The sequence below is a fragment of the Coloeus monedula genome (assembly GCF_965178545.1).
Source record: "Coloeus monedula genome assembly, chromosome: 1".
NCBI lineage: Eukaryota > Metazoa > Chordata > Aves > Passeriformes > Corvidae > Coloeus > Coloeus monedula.
The window spans coordinates 119,451,158-119,476,669 of NC_138781.1; the positions used below are offsets into that span (position 1 = coordinate 119,451,158).

The following is a 25,512-nucleotide window of genomic DNA, read 5'->3' on the forward strand; positions in this document are numbered from 1 at the left end:
TTAGGAAAGGTACTAACTAATTCTGTGTTAGCAGCTTTCTAGATATCAGATGAGTCAAGTTCAGAGACTGTACTATTAGGCATTAACAAAGTCTATACCCAGCTACTCATTCCTTAGCAATGTAGGCCTTACTTAAAAGTTTTCATACATGTGAGCTGTGTAATTCTCTTTAACCTCTCCAACCTTGATGATTTACCAACTCTACTTCAGCAAAGCTCTGCACCAGCCACTTCTGACTGCGCACGTGGGCTGTAAGACTACACAAATCCCCAAAAGGCTGAGATGATCTGGCTGTTATCCAAGTGCACATGGTGCTGAACCTGGAAGCTATGAACAGAAGGGAGGCAACAACTGCCTATGCATCCAAGAGGCCATTCTATCCAGGCTCAGTTCATTACCTTCCCGCCTTTTTCTTTTCTTTTTTTTTTTTTTTTTTTTTTTTTTTTTTTAATTCATGAGGTTTGGAAATAAATCCCACAAAATTTCCATCTTGCAGATCTGTGGAATTTGATTCCTTTTTCTTTCCTTACCTCTCAACTCATCCTATTTTATTTTGCATTTTGCTTGCTTTTCAAATTCTCCCTAATTAACTTCTAATATGACACCTGTTGCAAGGAAACTTCAAATATTCTGAGACATCTGCAGTCTTACAATTTAACCACTAAAGATAAAATAACCACCAGGAGGTTGAGAAAGATGAAAGTGGAACTTTGGAGTCACATCCAAAAACCCTCAGCTCTGGACACCTTCAAATGTTTGCTACAACCTTTGTTTTTCAAACACTTCTGACTCAAAGAAGCCTCCAAACCCAAACATTTCACCAAATCCCACCTTACACAAATTCAATTAATATATAAAGCTAAAGTTTTACTATTTTGCCACGATAGCAAAAGCCTCATTTAACTTTTATTCATGATATATAAAACTTCTCCAGTCTTAACCACACAATTTTAGCAGGAATGATGCAAGACTGAGAAATGTCACGATGTTTTCAGGTGCTAAATTGAGTTGGCATACTAAACCATATTTTTCTCTCAACAGCCATAAACGTGGTTTCTTCTGTGCAAACACAGATCCAAATAAAGCAAGTTAATTATCTTCACTGCTACAAAACAAAATCAAATTCAAGAAAATTTTCTTAGCCAAAACAAAACTAATTACAGAAGCCAATGTGCCATTTTTAAAAATATAATCTGATAAGACTTACCTCCACACCAATTAAGTTATTAGCAAACTGTACATAGCAAGTAATTTCAAAATAAACACAGCTTACTGTAGTCTGCAAATTCAACACAAAAATAATACTGTAATGCAAAGTAGCACTCCCTTCATCTCATCTTAGAAATACAGTCTAGTCAAAATTCCTTTGCCTGTTATATCCCTTCTCAACCGTACATGTGAAAACAAATTTATTATTCCAGGAGTAAATGTTTTCCAATACTAGTAACTTGATACATAGGTTAACGGACCATGCAACAATTAAAAAAAAAATACAACAGAAAGAAAAAAAAATTTAAAAAACAACCAAAATCCCCCCCACACAAACAAAACAAAACCCAAAATAAACAAAACAAAGAAACAAACAAAACCAAAAAAACCAAACCAAACCTAACCAAAAAACAACAGGTTAACAGATGTTATCTAGATTTTGTGCTGGTTTCTGTACAAATTACCAAAATTTATAATGCACTAATCCTTTCTAAGCCTTCATACTTCTCTAATCAATTATAGTGTGTACCTAGAATTAGATGCTTTAAAATTAAATTTAAATTGGTTTTAAACTCATACCAACTAAACAGTTTTTCATAACCACTTTTCTTAGCATAAAGTCAAATGCTCTCTGTATCTCAAAATCAGTGTGGAAGTTGCACAGTACAACTTGTAATTACTTTTATTCTTAATGGAAGACTTCTGTGTTCAAAAACCCCCCCCAACCATTAAGACTACTGTTATAAATCTTCTTTTAAAGGCATTTCTCTAATTTTATACAAAATGAAAGGCAATGCCCCATTCTCCTAGGCTGGTTGGCTTCCAATTTACCTTGTCACTTAAATTAGCAGAAGTCAGCTTCATACAGATTCAGTAGATTACTCCTCTCAGCTTCTTTCTGTTGGTCAGATCACAACACCACAGAATGGTATTCTACAGTCATATTTTAAAGCTGTGCTTCAGGCAGTAGAAAATGGAGTACATTTTTGAAGACAGCAGAGCTATCCAGCTATAATTCTGTTCTACTTAAAGGACTATAGATTTAATAACACAGATAATTTTATTTTCTTCTCTAAACTTACTCAGGCATTCTTGATTTTTTTAATCCATGGGTGCAGCCTTAGTTTTCATACCTACTCATTACAGCAGCTTAATGAAAGTAAGGTGTGCTTACATACTACAAAAGCTCAAAGGAAGGCACTACAGGTTTTAATCCACTCACAGTTCTGAAGGAGAAGTAATACCTATTTTAGTTTGAAGCAACAGCAGAAATATGTATCGCACCGTGCATGAAATACTAAATCATATTATTTCCTCCTTCAAAACAGAAGAACCGCATATATCATTTCACTAAAATAGTTACGAAATTTGCACAGCTACAATTAAATCCTTAGACAAAGCAAATCACCAAGAGACTGACTCAGAAAGAGTGTCTGCATGGCCTGCCCTTTCAACTCATCAAAAGAAACACCAGAGTGCTTTGCCACAAGCCAGAGTCACCTTTTGTATGAGAGATGAAACATTTCTTGTCATTTGACTCTTGACAGCTTCAGAGTGAGCAAGTTTCAAAGGTTTTTTTTCCTTTATTATTGATGCGTTTCATTAAATCATTCTCATTCAAAGACACAGACCAAGCACCTGCTCTTGATGAGTAAAAATGGAGAAAGGAACACAAGAGGTTGTCAAGAGCATCATTATTCAGTGGGTACTTGTGTAAGAATGCATTTCTCAATTCTTCTTCATCTTTGTGAGACAATAAAGTACCTCTTCATAGAGACTGCCTTAATAATTTTGCTAAAGTTAGCATTTTAACTGCAGAGCAGACTTGAGTAGGAAATCACTTTGTGCAATTAAAGAAATATCTTGTAAACAACAAAGACTACTAAGAAAAACACAGAGGCATCTCCTGGTTTAAATACCATTGTACCTCCTCTCCTTTGATATAGGTAAGGGTTTTTATCATGCTACACACATGTGCCTTGGACAAACTGTCAGACTTCCACTCTTGGCCACAGTGGCAGCTCATTGAGAAGACATCAAACCAACAACAGAGCCACTTGTGTGTAGTAAGGAGCTGGAGTGAAGGAGCTCTGTTTCAACACAGTGCAAAAGCCCAACTGCCTCTGGTGGTCCCATGCTCTCACTCCTCGGATGGAGGTGAAAATGAAGGTCCAGCACTGGCTCCAGCCAGGCACAGCCTGGCCCAGCTGTGCCTGCTGTGCTCAGCCACCAGACCTATGCTGACCCCAAAGAAGTCACTGCTCTCCAGAGCTCTGAAAGTTAATTAGGTTACACATGCTAGAGTGTGAATACATGTTCCCACCTGCTGTTAGGAATTTTATCCAAACTTCTAAGCCTCTCAGATCACAGAGAAATACCCTGTGGTCACCTGTAGCATCCCTGATATTGCTACTCCCCAGGATCAACAGTCCTTCTCATATTATCTGAGAGCTGTCATTTTTTTTCTGTTGTCAGAAGTTTTACAAATAAAACTGAGCTGGCTGCCCTTTGTCATTCTCATGACCATAATATTTAAGCATTTCAATCAGTAAGTTTTCACTCTTTCAACACCTTGTAGGAAAGAGCCTACTTCAGTTTTAGAGAAAGTTAGACACCAAATGCTTTTGTGCTTAAAAGCACGGAGAATAGAAATAAAAACAAAGACAAAAAATATGGAATTAAGGAATGCTGGTCATAAAAAACTCTTTCCTCCAGAAGAGGTTCCTGCTGCCACAATTCGAGAGTTCAAACCTCAAGAACTGAAGCATGGCTTGTGTGTACTTGCAATGAATTTGTTTGTATTCTGAACTAAACAAATTTCATTGGTTTAATAAAATCAGTATTTCTAGAAATATGTAAATATTATTAATAATGCTCTTTATACTGCCCAGTGATAAGCAATAACAAAAATACTTTATCTATAAAGTGGAATTCCATAGTGCTGAGTTCTGAGCTATCACTGTTAATGTACCATCATAACATATAGAAAAAACCCCTTAACTTTATGTATATAATAGTACCTTGCAGGAAGAGCAATCACAAATGCAAGCACAAATTTCCAGAGAATAGCAATGTGCCCACCTGATAAAGAAGTACTAAACAGAGTTCACAATTTACTTGCATGCTGTTTTATGTATAACCATGATCAGTTACCTGGCTGTTGCTCTACATTCTGATTTTACTTACTTTTATGTGTTTGTAGGCATCGTATAAACACCATATGTTATCTGAGCTCTGTATGAAGGGCATACATGACAAGAACACTTGAGCTAAGCTAACTGAATCCTACCTAACTGAGGCACAATTTATTCTCCAGATTAATAAACACAATTAAAAGTGTTGCAGGTAAAGAAAAAAAAAAAAAAAGAAAGAAAGAAAAAAGGCTCACATTCCCCATCTGTTCGTGAAGTTCACCCACTCAACTCTGGCCCTGTCGCAGCTGGGTTTGGGCTCTTCACTCATATCTTAGTTTTTACATCCCACCTAAAACTCTAGCTTTCAGGCCTAGAAGCGACAACGCCCCATGCACAGGGGCCCATCTCCGCAGGCACTCTCCTCGAGGGCAGGCTTTCCCCCACAGCCCCGAGCAAGGCCAACGCCGCGGTTCCAGCGAGCAGGAAGCGGAGCGCGCAGCCGCTCCCAGCCAGGGCCGGTGTCCGGGCGGGAACCTCCTCTCGGCCGAATGCTCCAGAGCGAGGGCGGCGGGGCCGCTCCGCCGGGGAGCAGACCCGGCTGCCGGCCCCCTGCTCTGGCGGCGGGGCGGGGGGAGGCGCCGCAGCCCCGCGGGGCGGCGAGGGAAGCGCCGAGGCCGCCGGGCAGAGCGGAGAAACGCGGCGGCGGGAAGGGACAGGCCCCGCGCCCGCTGGAAGGAGGGAGCGCAGGGCCGGCCGGGGCCACGCCGGGGCCCGCGGCACCGCCGCCGATCCGCCTCCCGCCCCGTCCCGTCCCGGCGCTCACCGCGTTCTTCTTCTGCACCATCTTGTCCATCTTCTTGGCGATGCGGATGATCTCGTCCTCCGCGGCCATGGCGGCGGCGGCCCGGGCGGCGCCAGGCAGCGCGCGTCGAGCGCCGGCCGCGGGAGGGGAGCCAGGCAGCGCTGCCGCACGCCGAGAGCAGGGGCGGGGCTGCGGCCGTTCTGGCAGCGCGCTCCCCCCGAAAAAGCCCCAAACCCAGCAGAAGTGCAGTCAGGTGTATGACTTCTGACAACCTTCGCTGGGCTCCGCACCAAGTCTGAGCGAGTGCAAGAAGCGTATGGACAACGCTCGTCAGTCCCATGGTGTGATTCTTGGGGTGCTCTGTGCGGGGCCAGGAGTTGGACTCCATGATCCTTGTGGATCCCTTCCAAGTCAGATCTTCTGCGATTCTGTGAACCTCTTACCCTCTCCCTCTCTCAGCAGTGCTGCTAACGCTGCCCCTGTTTGTACCGCGCTAACACAGCGCGAACCACGTCGCCCGGAATCCCCTTCCTTCGACCGAGCTTTTCTTCGGCTGGCAGGAGGCTCAGAAGTACAGCAGACACTTGATTTTTATTAGCGTCAAAGGGATGGGGAAAAGCCTCTCTCCCCTCTAACAGAAAAGGTTTATATATATATAAAGGTTTCGGTGTTTCGGTTTGTTTTTTGTTTTTTTTTAAGAAGCCTAAGGGTTACTTTTATATTAAATGGAATGAAGGTTTCAAATCGCAACTTCAGAGTCAGTTTGGAAGACACAAGTTCCGAGTCAGTACGACAGAGCAGGAGACAAACTTTGGCATTGGCCAAGCATCACACTGCGAGGTGCTACCGTGCTTCTTAGATCTAGTCTAAATCTTGTGTGTTCCAATGGGACATATCACATTTCTAAAGATTGACATTTACACATCATTACTAATGGAATTCTGTTCATCAACTGAGCTAGATGCCATGTTACTGCGAGTTTTAGTCGAGAACAGCATCATGAAACCATTTTTGCCATAAACAGGTGTCTATTTCACAAAAACAGTAGGCACATCTGAAGGTTACAGAAACATTATTCCTTCCTGAGATCCAGGAGGGTGCTTATACTAATAAATCCATTATTAGTAAGCAGTCGAATGCTGTGGATGCCCCAGTTGTGAACTGAGGACTGCAAAATATGTACCTTTTGGAGAATAGGCAAGGCAGGCCTTTTCCTTGAACAACACTCAAGGAAGCCATCATGCAAGAAGTGTCAATACACTTGTCTGTAATGCACTGGGCAGCAAGACTGTCCTGTGTTTTGAAGCCAAATAAAGACAGGTGGGTTTTGGGCACTGCTACACCCTGCTCAATGCACACAATTGTCAGCTGTTAAGGCCTGCAGAGAAACAGACATATTAGAAGCAATTAAAATTATTTGGGACCTACACAGGATCTTCCCCCAGGTTAGATCTGGGCTATGAACTGGACAAGCATACAGAAACCTTGTCTGCAGCTTTTTTATTTATTCTGCCCAACAGGGGGCAAAAAAACCCCACAAGAACAAAGAAATTATTTTTTAAGGAAAATAATACCTTTTCATTCAGGAGCAGATTTTTGGGGAGACAAAAATAAAATAATGCTGCTTGTCACAATATTTAAGGGATCGTGCCAGTTCAGGTTTAATTTCATTTTATCTAGATTTAGTTACCTAATACCTGTAATAATCAAACACCAGAATTTAACCTGATGCTAACCTCAAATGAAGTTTAGCATCATTTTTGCCCACAATCACATCAATGATAAGAGCGATGCACTGGGTGGTGGCAGCTCAGAGCTATTGCTACACTACAGGATTAACAAGCTTGTACAGGTTCTACAGTAGGTGCAAGTTAGGTCAGGGACAACACAATCACAAAACTAGAAATCTCAAATCAGTCAGTTTGGTTAGTTTAAAGGTATTTAAGCTCTGGAATAGTCACGCAGACTTTTCTAGAATTTCTTTTAAAAATACAATTCAACACCGACTTCATTGGAAATGCATGGAAAGAGTTCAAAATGCAGATGAAATCTATTAGCATCCAAAATGTATCAGGTGAGAAACTGACAACTGTAAATTAAATCCCATGACAGCCCTTATAAAAGGCAAAGCACACTACACTTATTTAACATATAATCTTAAAAAAGTAGCATCAGAGAAATATTTCAGTAGGGAATTCAAAGAACAATCTTTTTTTTTTTTTTTTTTTGTGAGTAGATGCATTAAAAGAAAACATAATACATTATTGATATTGTATGCTACAATACCAGAATGGTATCAATTAACTGAACCAGTGCAAACCAGATTCTTTACATCAGCTGCTCTATCAACCTTGGGACAGCAAGTCTTTATTGAAAAGAAACACACAGCACTCCACATGGTTGTTCTCTTTTAGCTGGTTCTAAATCAAGCAGCTTTGTACAGCACCAATCTCTTCTAGAACACGTCACTGCAAGTCCAAGGAAGAGTAGAACAGGGAAAAGTGACCTACCTGACCTTTTCCTTTCTGTTTAGCATCTTTCTTCTAAATTAACCCATTCGAAAGAAGAAATAACACACTGTTTGTTGCCCTGCACTTACCTGTTATGGCACATCCTCACCATTCCTTTGCAACATTTTCTAAAGGGTATTGCACACCTGCTCATGCAGAAAGCCTGTATCCAACTCCCAAGAGCCTGTCATTTGCCGGACCATGGGACCTTCTACAATACTAAGACTTAGCAGGTACAGATGACTCTCCTAAAAGGGTGCATGTATGAAATAATGATTTTTACTGACTAGTCTCATTTGACATGAGACAGCACCTTCAGAAATTTGGGCCATGAGGGGCAACAGTAGCAGGTTTTACTACAACATAATTTGTAGTAAAGGATCTCTGAACTGCTATCAAGGCACTTTAAAGCCCACATTTTCAGGAATGATATTCTGTATGGAAAAAGCTCCTCTAATCAGGTATTAACACAACTGTGCAAAATACAACATTCACAGCATTACAAAAGGTTTTATGGAGTCACGTTATGGCTATTAACTCTTTATTTGAGCCGTGAGTGCAACATCTTAGATCTTCCAAAACAGAATCTCAAAAGGGCTGAGTCAGCCAAGTGGTCCCCAACCTTTGCAGAGGAAGAGGAGATGAGTCCAATCACAGACATGTAAGGGGAGCTATGGCAAACAGAAGTTCCAATTCCTCACAAGAAGATTTTCATCAAAATTTCTGAAATAGCAATATACATCTTGATTAGTTGTTCTATAGTTATACAATGGATGGGTTGGGTTTGTTTTATTTACTTTTTCAAAATGTCTTCACTTTTTTCAACTTAGAAGCAGTAACTGCAGGCATTTAAATATTAAAAAAAAAAATTAAGCTAATGTTTTGGGGTTTTTACTACTTTTTTAGTTTTTAGAGTTTTTAAGTTTGTTAGACTTCTCTATTCTGTGGCAACTTTTACTTATTTTTTCAATATAGACTTAAAATATTTAAGCCTCTTAAAGATCCCCTCTGATAATTTCAAATACTACAACACAGCTCGCAAATTATTTCAAGCACAAACTACTTTAAGAGTTCGGTTGTATTCACAACCAAGGAACATTCAGACTCCATCTGCTAATACAGAGAAGTAGAAGTAGCAAACCCTAAACAAGGGAAGTCTAGTTTCACCACACAAGCTAAACCTCCCACTTAGATGCCTGAAGCAAGTTCACTACACTTCAGCAAACTGGCTGGAAATTTTTAAGTTTTGCAGATAAAAAAGGATGCAATGGGTTGCTCTTTTCTAGCAATTGGTCCTAAAAGAAAAACATTATCTACTGGTTCACTTTGCAGATGTCCATTAAATTATACAAGTACTTTGTTTAAATCAACTTCAATCAGCTACATGAAAGGCACTCATTCAACTCAAAGAGAATTAATAAAACCTGTTATCCCAAAAGCAAATGGTGGTAAAATGAGAGTGGCAAGCGATGAAAAGGAAGAAAAAGGAGGTGGGGGGCAGGAAGGGGGAATCTGTTCTACAGCTATTAATCTTCAAAGAATCACATTTGCAATTTAACCAACAGACATTCTGAAAACTTCTTGAGTCACGTTCTTCACTTAAACCACTGTTCTCATATTATATCTGATAAAGTTTAATACAGTATTACATTGTGTTGTTTGGGGGTTTTTTACTATGCTAGTTTCAGGCAACGTTTCTCCTCACAATTACCTTATCAGGGATGCCAGGGCTGAAAGTAAATAGAAACTGAGCATCACTCAAAATGTTTTTCATTAAATATAAACTGGCAGATTACCCTGTGTAATATTGCATCTTTATTGTTACTAGCTATTCTTAGACTCTTGATGTGCCACAACATCTTAACATAGAGCACTTCATCTATCATGCATTCCCACACATTCATGGAATTCCTCGCTGTACTCCACACTGACTTTAGACACTGCAGCCTGTGGAGCCAAGCGGCCTTTTAGTTGCTTTAAGCTGCTTGAGGGGGGAAGTCTGCCCTTACCACATGTACACCCCACTCCCTCTCTTCCCAGATAATCCCACATTTTCTCTAGAGTGCCCTGCATTATGTATAGCACTGTTCACCCTCAAGTATTAAATTAAATAGCACATGTAACCCCGACCTGAAAATTGTTTCTTTAACAAATCTGTTAAATGGTGTGTATGCCAAACCTTAATCAACTTCAAAGCCTTTCCAACAACACAAAACCCCCAGAGAAAGGTGTAGCAATACAGAGAAGACTTTGGCTCTTCAGCGCCCTAGAATAACTGTGCTGGAAAATACCTTAATTTCTTCTATCTTTCAAAGTTATTGCAAATTTCAAGAAAACAAGTTAAAATAAAATTAACCCAGAATATGAAAACCACCTTCCAATCATACTTAGGATTCTTTCAACAAAGTAGCAAAACATAACTTGGTAAGTGATTTTCATTTCTTTCCAGTAACTACAAATCATTGTTCTTCTGTATGCATATATTACCATGCAATATATTTGCAAGGAGCCTCCAGAGTGCCTGTTTCACAGCATGTAAAAGCTCAACTTCCTTCAGGTAAGCATTGAAAAAGTCTTTAATACTTGCCCAAATGCTGATCGAAATTTATTTCACAATGATTAAAAATGGAAAGGTTTTACAATTTCCCTACTACAGAAATAATTTCCAAAGTTAAGATTTCTTATCATAAACAAAATCAGTAAAATAAATTACATCTTAGCTGTTTATATTAAATATAAATGACTTATACTTCTTAACACAAGGAGTAAGCATTCAGCACTTGTTTATAAAATTCAAGAGACACAGGCCTTGTACACATGGCTTTGTTAACATCTTACAGTTTGCCCTCAGTCACATCCATCAATCCAAATAGCATAAAAGATGCATCCAATGATTTCAATGAAGTGCATAATACTCCTTTAGAGAGAACATGTTTTAATTAATAGTTCTAATACCAGTTTTACAGTGTACAGTACTTTTATCAATCTACTGTGTTGTAATTATACAAGATAGGATGAATCATACAGCCCTCATCACAGTATGGACCCCAGTACAGTTTTACCTCAAGAACAGCTGGAAAATTTGGCTTATAATATGTAATTCACATGTTTATTGAAAAGTGGGCAACATAGTCTAACAAGAAGTCAACTTCTGACAGTACAAAACTGCAGTTAAATTTAAGTACCATTTTGAAATTAAGAATACATTAAGGAGTTAGATACCCATTGAAACAAACTGATCTGCAAGCAAGGTATTTTCTTATCAATGCTTTCACACGTTTTATAGACATCATCTCCTTTGGTGGAAAGTCTAACATTACAAAAAATAGACATTATTGGACAGTTTCAAATTTTAGTTTTTGAGGACAGGACATTCCTATTTAGAACACTGACAGTCCAACTTCTCCATTTTAATAGAATACTATGAAAACTCCCCCATCAGACTGAGCTATTATTCAGCCTCAAATACACACATTATAACAACAATCCCAGCATCAAATCACTTCAGGTGGTGAAGAAGTTCAGCTTCAAGATCATACACAAAGCTTTTAAACCAGCTGGGAAGTTACAAAAGACAGGAGCTCAACATACACAGTGTAATATGGGAGGAGACAGACTTGAAGTTTCCTCTAGCTTCTGGGCTCTTTAAGAACCCCCAGCTACAATATAAACATACACTCCTGAAGAAAAAAATAATGAGGAGAATTCTTCCTAGAATACAGAAATTCCAAGTAAGTCAAAACATTTACTTATATTTACTTTGGTAACACAGCTCATTGTAGATAAAGCAAGCAGCAAAACAACAATATGAAAAAGAATCTTGTTATGATAGCTGAATATTTGAACAAAGTTAACACATAAAAACCATTTCTAGAAAAACATCTGAAAGCATCATGACAGTGACAGTTGAAGCTGACTTGGATTAGAGTGTCTAAGTACTAGAAAGTGACCACAAGCTGTAAACACAGTTCACCAAACTGAAGAAAGTGTTATGAGGCTAACACAGAATGAAGCTAGGGCAGATCTCATTTTAACACCTTAGAAATACTTTTTTAAACTAATTCCTGCCAAAGGAAAAATATGTGAAATGAGCACACAGTCAATTAGAAGTTAAGACAGATGAACAGCGTTATCGACAAATCTACAAACAGAACATGAAAATAATGAAGGAAAAATTAGAAGCTTGTGCAAGAACTTTGGAAACACACCAATACTCAGGGAATTGTTTAGACAACAGGGGAATGAAGATAAATCTAAAGACTAAGAGAAATAACATATAGTTTGCTCACCAAGACAGCAATTCAGCAGAATTGCAAAATCAGCTAATACAATTTGGAAATGAATCCAAGATAGGACATAATATTTTCTCAAGAGAACTTTGGCACAACTACAATAATAATATTATTGTTTCTTCTGTGAACTAAATTAACTGAAAGACAAATTGGCCAATCTGTAGAAGAGAGTGACTGAGAGAAATGTCTAATTAAACTTCAAAGTTAATAAAAATGCCCTCTTAACTACACAGATGGAATATCTAAAACTGTTTAATTACCATTTAGGAAAAAACCTCCTTTTCAATTTTACATATTAAGAGATGTTTAATAACCCAGAGAAACTGGATTAGAAAAGCAGCTTGCTAAAAATGAAGTGCAACACATTAAAAAAAAAAGCACTGAAAACTGGTAACTCAGACTAGGTAAACAGGTCAGATCTCTGGCAGCAGCAATGTTAAAGGAGAGATATAAAGGTGCAATTCCTCCTGTATGTATTTGTACTGGTGATGCCTGATGTAAATCCAAATACACCATAAGAGGATCCCTGGGAGAGGAAAAATACCTTAAATGCAGGTGTGAAGCACAGTGCTGACATGACAGATACATCCAAAATAGAAATATTCTTTGACTGAAAGCATATTATAGGATAAAACATTGTTATGCAGCATATTATGCAGTAAAAAGTGTAGTGCATTATTTTAAACACTCCTAGTGTGGTGACAGGCTCTGAACGCTACAGAACAGCTGTCTCCAGCAGTAAATTATGGCTCTTAACTGAAAAAAGCTATTGAGTGTGCATCAACTCCTGTAAATCAGTGCATTCTATGATTTTAAGCTTCTGAAAGAAGAAACATTCTGTATCTTGTAAATTTAATTTTTTTTCCAGGGTAGGTCTTCATATTCCTAGGCTATACTGATCAAGGGAAATTCAGAAGGATAGATCTGAAAATAAAATGCTTTGTTCCTATTCAGAAAAAAAAAAAAAAAATCAAGTCTCAACATGTAATAAGAGAAAGTATTATTTGGTATCATCTAAAAGCATCAATTTAAAATCTACCTAAGTTATATCCCAATTGCACTTATATTTCTAGTAAAAAATAATTCAAATAAGCTGATGTGTGTTTTACACTTGAGAGTTCAACAATACACAGAACTATGCAGCTGCACTATTTTCAGTTATTTACTCCAAAGCAGACAGAAAAAAAATCAAAACTATATCCTGTAGTTCATGTGAAACACAAACAAATGAAAACTACAACAACTAAAGTAAAAGATGAATATACAGTACGAAAACAAGAATTTTTTAATGAAACTCGAATCAATCCTATGCACTTCTTCAGAATTCTGTTCCAAGTCAACATTTGCAATGAGTTTAAAAGAAAAAAGACAATAAGTGACAAACAACAGTCTAATAAGGAATGAGTCCCTTTAGAATTTCCACAGTATTTACCTATATAAACAGTTTAAAATTGAGGTGGTTTAAATGTAAGAAATACCTTTGCTGACTTCTAGTCATTATAGAACAACCCTCCTTATCTGTTAAACAATTAACATATAATCCTTAAAGCTTTATCCTTGGTAGCATTTATTCTACCATTATATACCCACTACATTACATGTTCTGTACTTTATGCCCACTGTGTTTTAGGTCGTGTTCTTTATGCATTCATTACATAAAATAAATGTTTTCATATGTTTTCAATGAGTATTAAGAACAAATCACGTCTCAAGTAAAACTAAAGTGGTCACATCTATGTTGCTCACTTAAATTTAGTTTTTTATTATTTGTACAAATAGTTTAAAATTCTGCAATCAAGAAAAAAAAAAAATCAGACATCTTGAAACAGTCACATTCTGTCGTTGTTACCTAGTTCCCTCATTCGTATCCTTCCCACCACTGGGTGATGAATACTAAAAAGATTATCATTTCTTGTACATGTGTATTATTTAATCTTCATTGTAAGTATAAATTTGCAACACAGTAGTAACACTGCAGGTATAGAAATAATGTTTCTTATCAGGCGTATGAAAAGATTGAACACTCTACCACAGTTGATGCTGGTGTATTTATGTAGAAGGCTTCTCACAGATCAGTTCAGTCTACGGGAGGTAGATGTTTGTCTATGAACTGTTTTACATCCATCATTTCCTGTTTAGAAATAAAAGTATGCATTAGTTGAAGTTCTCTACTACTACATAATCAGCTACACTAAATCATGCTTTAACATTTCAGTTATAATGAGCAGCTGGGCTAGAAATATTGAGCAATTAGTTACTTGATTACCACTCTGCACACAAGTCAAGGCTGATAACTTCAAGGCACTATGCATGCAGAAGAGGCTAAAATACAAGAAAAAAAGCAAAGGCTACTTTTTCTTTCTCTCTGAAGTTGAACCGGCAAGATACATATTAATCATCAAGTGACCTTGACAGCACCAGGCTGACTATGTACAGGGTTTCAGTGTAGCTAAGGCCATAGCTTGGTGTGTACTTTAAACTTTTACAAGTTAGCAGCAGCATGAAAAGCCAGCGACTCCTCCTCCTAACCATTCTGCTTCATTTTCACCATGTTTCCTTCCTTAAGGAAAAGCAATGCAGCAAACTAGACTGAGAAAGTAACCCATGTTAACATTTTTTTAAAGTCACTGTTGTAAGAAACAACACATTACTAATACATTTGTGTAACAACTCAGCAATATTACAGCCTAAATGCAATACAACTCTGTAAATGTTGCAAAGAGGTTGTTCAAAGGTACATTTCCCACAAGACGCAATAATCCAAATTAACAAATATTTATTAAAATAAATTAACTGCTGCCAACAAGTGGCAAATCTGTTCTTCGCCTCCTCTTTGATTTCTCGCTCCTATCACTTACTTTAGGTGAGTTTTGATGCTCCAGCTCCCTACAGCTGCAAACACTGGAGCCAGCAGCTTTTGCTGTTTTAGCAAGTTGAAATGGTTCAAGGAAGTTTCTCATCTGCCCCAGAGTCGATACAAGGAGGAAGTGAGGGCCACAAGGTCACAAGCAGAGGGAGTCCACCCCTTTCTGGCAGCAGGAAGTTATTACACCAGCTCAGCTCTGTGCTGAGCCACAACCATAAATACAAGTTATGAGGCTGCCTCTTCCATAGTGTCAGCCCCCCTTACATATTCCTTCAATGTCTCCACCCACAGAGCTCCCAGGATTCTTCTCTCCAAAATACCATCTTGGATTTATGCTATGAGAATCTGTCTTTTAACTCAGGTTAAGTTGTTTTCTCTTTTTACTAAGGAAATAATAAAAATTTGGGGGAAAAGAGCCTTTTATAGACCAAGTTGCCCAGTCCCAAAGTACAATCTTATGAGGAAGTTCTCACTAGTCACATGAACTTTTGCTCTGGATGCTTTTTTAGCCCAGAATTCAGTTACTCACCAAAATAAGTAGCAGGAAGGACTTGTTATTGGAAAAAAAAACCCCCAAAACAAAACCAAAACCAACTGATCAAAACTAACAAAAACTAAATCCCCTCCCCAAAGCCTATAAATATGTTTTGAGGGAAAAGAATTAACTATACCCAGCTAAAACAGAGTGTATTAAGAAAATTACCTCAAGAGACGAACTATGCATCAGGCCAGAGTAAGTCTTGAAGGTTACGTTGGCTGGATTTATCATACTTTTAAGCTTCTCAACAGTGAGGGAACCAAACATTAAAGGAACCAGGGGGTCACAGTCCCCATGGCATTGAAGAACAGCAATATCCTTGTTGACACCACTGATAGGGCCCTGGGAGGTGTGGAATTAGACAGGAGAAGAAAGAAACACTAAGTGGAGATAAGGCTAACACCTTTGAAATAAAATAATCCCATGGGACTATACCCTGTGGCATGAAAAATAAGTTGAATTGTGAGGGGAAAAAAGTACAGTGTATAGTCTGCAAGCTTCTTATGAAGTAAACTCTGTACCTGACAACACATTAAGCTCAAAGACCTGAAAATAAAATTTGGCAATAAGTTTTATAACAGAAAGTCATGATTTCTAGCCAAGTAAAAAACCTGAAACTTTGCTCAAACATCCAGTCTCTAAGACAGTGCCTTGCAGATGGAACAAATGGCAGACAGAAAATTAATCTTCAAGGAAAATTTGTTATATTCTTTATACTTTCTAGTAGTGTCATTTTAAGCAGAAATTGCTACTGAGTGTTTCTCCATTTTCCTTACTGAACAAAATCTAAAATTTCAGGGCCCTATTTTAAAAACTTCCAAGTTATCAAAGAACTGTCAACATCAGGTAATAACAATGGCCACTAATTCCTGCACGAGATGCCATCTTCAGATATACTCCTTCTCCCAGTGCAAATTATCTTAGGAAAGAAACAAATACCTGAGGAAAAGAGGCCCGTAGAGGAAGCCAGCAGCTGAGGGCTATGACGCCTGCTAATTTTTGATGTGTTGTAAGAGCTGTATACAATGATAAAGCACCTCCCTAAAATAAAGATATAAGTATTAGAATAATGACAGTAAAGTTCTTTTTAATGTGTTTCAAGATCTCTGATTTCTCCTTTAAAAGTCTTTTTCTATTCCAATCTATTCTTCTTTAGAGACAACACTAAAAACAGTGTTTATTTACAACATATGTTTTGCTTTTTCTCCTCCCGTCCAAGTCCATGTAGTCAATTCAGAAGTAAGCCAGCAAATTTACTGTAACTAACAGCTGTCCAAAAAACCCCAAACAGACTATTACTCACAACAGTATTATCACTACTTTAGTATTTAATTTATTTACATGCAGACTGGGGAGTTGATATATGAACCAATTAATCCTCTAACCTACCTACCACAGATGCCTTACAAGCATGAAGGAAAAGATTTCCCAAATAAATCCAGACCACCAAATACCTACCAAATTCAATTAAAAATACTACGAAGACTTTCAAGCAAAACTATGTAGGTTATGTGCATAAAGATTTTAAACAGACTATTAGTTTTAGTACCTTTTTTACACATGTATATTCATTTTCCAGTGAACAGTAATTCTTTGCATAAAACAAAAAAACTTCATTTGTTAAAGCAAAGGAAAATTGACACCTTAAAATTTTAGAGGCATCTAACATCAGCTGATCTCAAGTTAAGTGTCTGGGTTTCCAAGCTAATAAAGCTAGGTTACTTTGCTAGAAAAAAGACAATGGTTCTTTCCAACCATACCTTACCTGAGAAAAGCCTCCCAGAATAATTCGATTGGAAGGAATTCCGTTTCTTACTTCTTGATCTATCAGTGCTTTAACTGCAACATAAATAAAGGCCAGTAGTTAAAATCCCCTCCATTCTCTAGAAAGCCCAGACGAGGAAAGATGCCTTCTTCCTAGCATGAACAGAAAGTTAGTGAAAGCAAAATCTAGGCTGCTATACATTAAAAGCACCAAAAGATCTAGAGCATAGTCAGAAATTTCAGTGCCACTGTATCATTTCCAAAGAGAAAAACAAGCAAATAAGGCTTACAAAAGCCCCAGTGCTGGGAAGATGGTATCCTCTTCCAAGTAAAAGCAACACAACTGAATGCTAATACAGCTCTAACCTGTTGCACTACCCAAAAGCTCTTAAAAAAACCCTACATTTGTTCCCATATTTCAGACCATGAACTGTTTATATTGGTGAGTTACTCTACTTACTAACAAAGTTAAAAAACAAACAAACAAGAAACAACTCATCTAGCTAAACTTTGGTCAGGGATAATACCATATACACATATTCTTTTCCCCAAAAATATTGTCTTTGGAAAACCTGTTTCAGATTGATAGCTCATTTTCAAGAACACCCAGAAGTACTTTTAAGACACAAAAAATACTCCTAAGCATACCACTCTCTGCCGCCTGCTTGATCCCAGCTTCATCTTCCTGTGAATCTGGAGAAAGTCCAATGATATCAAACCTTACAAAAACATCAACAAGAGCATTACTCATTAGAGCATCCATTCCACTTCCTTAATACACAAATAGTAAAATTTGGATGTTTTCCAGACAAAAATGTTAGCTGTCATATTGTTTAGTACCAACTACCCATGGATTACAAGAAACAGGGGACAATCTGCAAATGTGGCTTAAAAGACTAACCAACAAGGCTTTTCTGAGTTTTGCCATCTTCTGTAACTTACTGAAGATCAAGCAGCTCAGTTGTGATATTTGCTTCAAAAATATTAGCAGGATTTCTGCTGCGTGTAAAAATTAAAATATGGTTTGAGGAAATACAAGAAAAGCAAACACAAGTTACTTTAGGGGGGAAAAAAAAGCCCCAAACCCAACAAAACCAAAGACTGGTTTAAGATCATTGAAATCTACCATATTCTTCTTGTTCTCTATTCAGAATGGATGTTCTAAAGAACAGTTTCTACATATCCTACTGACCCACCAAATATTACTCACTAGTAGCAATAATATTTCCACTCCAAGTCTCTGCTTCTACTGACTATGAATACAGACACAATGCATACTACAGACTATACCTGTAAAATAAAATGGGGTTTTGTTCTAAGATACACAGAGTAGTCCTGAGGAATAACCACTACCACAGGTACAAAAGAATAATTACAGTGTACTCATGACAGTACTTTTATAAGAACAGAACTAAAGCAAAAGGGTTTTTACACTTGCATGTGATTAAAACCAGACACTCAGGTTGTTCATGATTTTAAATTAAGAACAATGAGTTCATACCCTCAGATATAATTTGATTAGAACCATCTGCATTTGAACAAATACTTACCATGATGGCATAGACATGTTCATGTTCAAAGAAACTGGCATAACTGGCCTAGAAATGAGAATGAACACTCCTGACATAAGATATATACTGAAATCCAATAATGCAGATGCAGTAATGTCATGAATTTACATATCCCCTAACTGTGTCTTATTTTTAAGCAGTAATTAACATTAGCTGCTTTGCTGCATCTGTTGAAGAAACTCTGTTGAAACCTGCCAGCCCAAACACATTTAATATTCAGGGTTGAATTACCACTCTCTATGGAGAGCAACCAAAACATTAATGGGCTGCCTTAAATGTGTGTGTGTGAGTGCATAAATCCCATACAGGTATTTTTAATATACATATATAATTTAGTTATTTCTCAGTAGGAGTTACTTATCACAGTTCCACACACATGTTCAGTGGATTATGGCACCTTATACACAGCAGCATCAGCAGGAAGCAGCCAAATGCAGCACGTGGTGGAGCCTGGCCACAAATGCTTCTGTCAACAGCTGAATCTGCTTAGGCAGTGCCTGCCTTCACTGCTGGACTCCTTCCCACCCCTCTGCTGCTGTGTGGCATCTTTTCAGCCATACTAAGGCAGCTTCAATGGATCATGCCATGGATCAAATCTGGCTTTAGTTTTAATCTATAGGAACTGAGCAGCATAAATTCTGCAGAGAAGGACTGAAAGAAGACAAAGGGCAAGCAAAGAAAACAGCAGATATTGCTAAGCTCCTTTTGAATGGCTCAGCAAAGCTTGGCCATGTGATAAAACAAATGACTAAATCACAGCTCAGTAATGCACCAAAACATTGCTTCCTTTTCTCCCTATCATCTCTGCTCCACTTCTGCCAAGACGGCTGGAGCAAAAAACAATCTGAATAAATTAAGATTATACGTTCTTAGTTTTTCTACCGCCAAGTAAATACTAGATAGATCTTACTGCCTTATTTACTGATACCTGACCATGCCTAGAAGTCTTTAGCTTCTCAAATTGCACAAAGACATCTCAAATTGCTTTATTTGCTGAAAATATCAGTATCTTGTCAATCTTTAAATTTTTTTGTAACCTACAGCAAGTTACAATCTACTATACAGACACACATAAGTTTAAGTACATATACCTAATACAAATTATGTGTAATGGTAAGTAAAACACAAAACCAATATTCTTTGACAAAATTGTTTTTAACAAAAGACTGTTGAGGGGGTTGGGGGGGGGGGGGCAACGAACAAACAACCCAGTGAAAAAAAGTCAAAATATTATCATTTTGCACATAAAACTTTCCAAATATGTTTTCAGTCTGAATTAGTAACAAAACCAAAATACAAATAAAAATGCAGTTTTGCCCCAAAGTAAATCACACAGCAGTTCCTAAAACCAAGAAACATTTAATAGCATCAATGTTATTTTAGAGTGGGCTTTTATATAAAAAATGAAATGCAGAGATAGCCAAATACCATTTGACTTCATAATCTCTGCAAGTGCTGCAAGTGCCTTAACATGCAACTCTACAGTAAAAGGTAAAACAAGAAAAGTTACAAACTTACGCATGTGGGCAAATGTATTTCACATGGGGGCTTTTGATACCAGCAAGTGCTTCTGACCATCCATGCCTGTTAACAAAAATATATTCAATTGCATTTATGTGGTGGCTTAGCTCTTATTTCTGTGTTGCTGTATCAGCACAGACCAAGCATGAAATATGCTGAATTAGATCAATACAAACACACGCCTAGAAAATGTTTACATCAACCACAGTATGCTATGAACGTAGTACTAAACTTAGAAGGTTTGTTCAGCCCTTGAATGCTTGTGACATATATACAGTCAGGGAGACTTGATCTAATTTGACTGCCATAGTTGTGGCACAGCTACAGAAATACCACTTTGGCTCCAGGCAAAGCCTGCTCTGTATCTGTCTGGCTTTATTAATTTGTGTGCCACAACAGATGCACACAGGTATCCTGCTTCCAGGCAGCTCAGAGGCTGCTGTGCTGCTCCTGCAGAGTTAAGACAGCTTCTTTGACAATCAACTTGCCACTCTGTGAACCACATTTGCTACGTGGGACAGTAGCAAACTGACACCTAAGCTAACTCCACATGGAGCCAACCTAATCAATCAGCCCTATTAACTTCAGCTCAGCTTGAATGCTCTTGGATTCAGGCAGTCCTGAACACCACCCCAGATTGCAGCAGCTTTTTAATCTCAAGCAGATACTGTATATGAATGTCCATAACAACACAAGATCTGCACAGCAGGTGAGTTAATGAGCTTCCTCCAAACCAGAACACTGGAGAGCATAATGTAAAGACTCACTCCAAGCCTCATCTAGATAGGAACTGACCTTGACCCAAATCTGAACCCATGCAGAACCACTGCACGTGCCTGCACATGGCTTTCCAGAACACTCAATAGCACCTGCATTTCCTGATTTTTCTCATCATTTAGGATTCCTAACTCACCCACTGAATTAGACACTGGAAATTTGGTTCTAAGCAGGAAACGTCTTTAACAAATTCATCAGTGACACAGCTGAACTAATCAGACCAACAGCAGACCAGCCATAAAAGCATGTTTGGTTTAGTTTTAATATCATCCTGAAAAGTTAATATATGTTACCTAAAGTTAAAGGCATTTCCAATACACTGGTATCACAGACATTTGAAACACTGGCTGTGTATCTCAGCCTACTTCTTACCAGTTTTTTTATATATATTATTAACAAATTGCAGGTAATATGACTTGCACGATATTTGCAGTATCACAGGAGGTCAAATAAGAATCTAAAGGAGAAATATGACTGAGAAAAAATAGTTACATAAGAATTTGGGAACACTTTTTAGCCTACTATAAAGACTAATTTGACAAATTTGGAAAGCAACATTATGTGCACATAAATGCAGGCTCCTTAGAACAATTCTCTATGTTGCACCTTTTGTTCAGATTTTGACAAGTATGTACCAGTCTTTAAGTGCCATTTATATAGGAGCTAAGAGAGAAAAAGAACATAACTTCCGTTAGACACATTCCAGAGTAAGAGAAATACACTTGGTAAACTGAAGTGATGAATTTAAAACTTGATATGAAGTGGAACAGGTCAGTTTAAACTAGGGAAGTTATAAAATTGTTAATAAATTCACCTCAGAAAATTTTTTGGGTCACTACTACTGTTTTATTTAAAAAAAACCTAAACAGCAGTACATCAAAGGCAGCCTATCTAATCTAATCTGCAGCAGACTAGAAGAAGAAATACAACTATATCACTGTATTTCCACAGACGTGTCATGTCTTGTTAAATGCAGACATTCCAGTATGCTCAGTGCACTTGCAAGATTGAAGCTGTGCATTAGCTCCGACACTGAAATGGAAATGCCACCTTGTCTAAGGAATACAACTTATGTAAAGAGCAAGTCTCTCTTTTTCACCCCTTGCCAAAACCAACATCAACCTGATTTGCAAGGACTCAAATTCCAAAAGCTCAAAAGATTCTGCAATCACTTGCTGAACATTTGGTGCCAAGATGCAGGCAGTACTGCTGCCTCAGCTGCGTTCTACCAGCAGAAAGGAAGAGGGATAATGCAAACAAGGCGTTATGTCAGCACAACAAATCAGAGCAAAAATCTCCACTTGTAGAATACTGCCAAGTGTATGGACTTGACTCTTTTTTAACTTACTAAATGCCCTGGTTATGCAAGTTTTAATTCTGACAGCTAACTTTTGTCAGTTCTTTGGAAAAAATTACATCTTAAACATAGCAAGTTTCAACTGAGAGGGAACATTCAAGCTCCAGGTAACAAAAGTTCTTAAAAAATATTATGTAATTTTGCCCACAAGGCAGCACAATAGACAAAGCATTCATGCTACTTATTTTCAGTATCTAAGTGCCAATTCATTTAAAGTCTTCCACTAAAAAGGCTTTAACACTCTCTTGTTAATTCAATGCCTTTAATGAATGCATGCTTATTTCTGAGCACACACAAGCTTCAAACAGAAACATCACACCAGAGCTAGAATGCCTCCCAGAAATTCCCTACTACTCTTTTCATTTCTCCTCGAACATGGAAATAACAGGAACAAGGCAACAGGGCATTTCACATTTGATTTGGGTGGGTTTTCTTGGAGTCTGAAGACCTTATTTCACAGACAGCAATCTGTAGACATTAGGTGACTACTTTGGAGTTTGCTTAGATAAATGATAGGGGTCTGGATTTTAGTGTAAGTACAACATATATTGATGAAGAAACCACGGACTAACTGCACCTATTGGCAAACCAACAATCCACAAGTCTAGAATAAAAAAGAACCCTAAATTTCAACAAGCATAGGAATAACCAGAAACCCACTCCCAGGAAAGCAAATGATCAGAAAACCACAGACTTCTTTTTCTACAAAGTTTGTCACAAGAACAAAAGAGAGATCACATTCAGACCAAATTAGATGAGTAAAGTTTTTGAGGACTTGCTGGAAAATTTTAAGTAAATAGTTGTCACCATCATTGCAGGACACATGAAGTTTTATCTGTTGCTAGCCGCTGCATTCAGTAAAGGGCAAAATAAACTTAAGTAAATTTTAACAGCTGACATGTTTAAAATATGCAGATTATATTTTAAAGTATAATAGCTACTGAGTATGTAACAGATCAGAATACACACCCGGTATCTCCTAATCCGTGAAGAAAAATGACCTGAGAGAAATAAAACAACAACAAAAAAAGACAACAAAGGTAGCGGTTTAGGATCACTAAACAAACCAACGCACCTCGCCCACGGGCCCCAGGCGCCCACCCAAGGTCAGGCACAGTTCGGAGCACGGCACCACTTTCTCCCAAGAAAACTCCGCTTCGCTCACTTCCCCTCCCCGGCCCCGCCGCCATCAGCGGCCGCTCCCCGCGGGCACCGCTGACCTTCCAGGTGCCGAGCCCGGCCCGCCTCTGGCAGGGAAGGAGCGAGATGGGCCCCCCGCCATCCCCCTCAGCCGGCGGCGCTCCCCGCCCGCGCCTCGCCCCCCGCCCGCGCCCGCCGCGCCAACAAAGCGGGGCGGCGGCGCTCCCTGCCCGCGCCCCCGCCCGCACTCACGGCGGCCGTCGCCTTCCTGGCGGCCGGGACGATGGCAGGGAGAGGAGCCGACATGTTGTTGCCGCACATACACCGGGCTGCGGGGCGGCCGGCGGGACACGGGCCAGCGGCGGGGAGGCGGCGCGGGAGGGCGGCGGGAGCCGGGTGGGAGGGGCGCGGGCGGGCGGGCGCCTTGTGCTGTGCTATAAGGCCCGGGGGGGAAAGGAAATCACGGTGTCCTTAAATAGGTAAAATATAAAAGGCTAAGTCAAGGGAAGGCAGGAAAACCAGCAGAAATATAGCGAACAGCACGGTTAGACGGGGCTCATCTGTCCTCATCGGATCAGATGCCTTCACCACCGAATTAAATCTGGCTTACAGCTCACAAGTCACTGATTCTTACTCATCTTGAAATGTGTTAGGCTCTTCAGGCACTCTGGTTGAAGTTACTGGATCATTCCAGTCCATTCCAAATACTTAGACCAACTCTGAATATGTATGGCAAACACATGTCTATCAAAACGAAATACTTTGTTCTTTGTCTTCTATTCCGTACATCTTTGTCAGATATTTACTCCCAGAAAATCAATATGTTCATTGTATTTGCCGGGTGGTAACTGGCTGGCATGGATGCTTGTTTGGCAGCTCCAACAGCAGCTGAGTGCACACTATACTTCTTTCACATCCTTCCCACTGCTGTGTTCCATATCAAACAGGGACGATTTTTCACAAAGCTTCTGCTCATCAACATCACCAGCATTGGCTGCATAAAATTTATTGGAAAAGCCTTTATGCCAATTGTGTAGCATTGAACACACATCCTCTTTTGCCATGATTGTTTTGATACATAGTATTTATACCAGAGCACCCCTGTTGTTACTAAAATTGGATCATTTCACAGGTAACTCTTTTTGATTTGATTTGTCTCTAATTTAGCATGTGCTCCTGCCTCATGTACTGTGCCCAATTCAAGTCCATTAAGAAAATACATTTAAAAAAAAGTTTATGCATTAAAAAGTCTTCAAAGACTAGGAACTTCACATTATGTCAGGTGCTTATTAAGTATGCTGAACCTGACTCCTGCTCTAGATCATCTTTTTGGGACATGAATAAAATTTTGCTTTCCCTCTCTACTCTGCTATTTACCACGTAAATGTCACTTCCTTAAGGTGAGCTGCTGCTGAACCTCCAGCCTAAGAAGTCAATAGTCTGCTCACAAACAGAACAAGACTTTAATATTTTAGTCAGTAGAAATGGAATGATCTTACTTGAATTCCCAGTTGCTGCTAGCATGGCCCTGGGGGCACTGGATCAATGTGAGCTCTGCATGGATTGGGCATGGGGCAGTCTGCTGGTTACAGGCAAGTGTTCAAGAAATTGACCTTCAGGAATCCCGAAGGAATTGCTGAAAACATCTGAGCTGTGAACCTTTCAAAAACTGGTACAGTGGCTGTCTCTTTGGAGTGAGATATCTGTCATATGTATGATACTGTTCTATCTGATTTGAAATTTCTGTTTAAAGCAGTGAGAGTTTTAGAAGGCAAAGCATTCTTTAAATTATGTTGTTTCCCCTGCCCTAGAGGCTAAAATGGGCTTTAATAAGATGATTGTCCATACCAGCATCTTGTGTATTGTTACAGTGTAATTTTTCTTAATTTTTTTTTTTAAGAGAGTAAGAAGCTATAGAGATTTCATACTGGAACGCACAGATTTCTGCAGCATGATTTTCATATTTCCATTTTACCCCCATTTACTCTCAGGGCTGGCAGAGTTGCTGCCTGATCTCTTCTCCAGTCTGAA

The 25,512-nt window shown here is 38.8% G+C and overlaps 1 protein-coding gene across 3 annotated transcripts in view; it reads right to left on the reverse strand.

Annotated features, from left to right (window-relative positions):
• Positions 1-23,864, reverse strand: part of LOC309575883 (transcription elongation factor A protein 1) — a 45,973-nt gene extending 22,109 nt beyond the window's left edge. Inside the window, exons 1-9 of one of the 3 annotated variants that reach the window (XM_082286738.1) lie at positions 23,734-23,864; positions 23,311-23,342; positions 20,205-20,270; positions 18,666-18,713; positions 17,764-17,834; positions 17,117-17,190; positions 16,291-16,392; positions 15,517-15,693; positions 13,686-14,078 (exon numbers count right to left, since the gene is read on the reverse strand). In XM_082286738.1, the coding sequence (XP_082142864.1) occupies positions 14,025-14,078; positions 15,517-15,693; positions 16,291-16,392; positions 17,117-17,190; positions 17,764-17,834; positions 18,666-18,713; positions 20,205-20,270; positions 23,311-23,342; positions 23,734-23,802 (693 nt within the window). In that variant the 5' untranslated portion in view covers positions 23,803-23,864 and the 3' untranslated portion in view covers positions 13,686-14,024. Of the gene's footprint in view, positions 1-5,166; positions 5,275-13,685; positions 14,079-15,516; positions 15,694-16,290; positions 16,393-17,116; positions 17,191-17,763; positions 17,835-18,665; positions 18,714-20,204; positions 20,271-23,310; positions 23,343-23,733 lie in introns of those variants that run through there. The other 2 variants (XM_082286739.1, XM_082286737.1) reach the window with 2 other exon arrangements.
• Between the last annotated feature and the right edge of the window lie 1,648 nt (positions 23,865-25,512).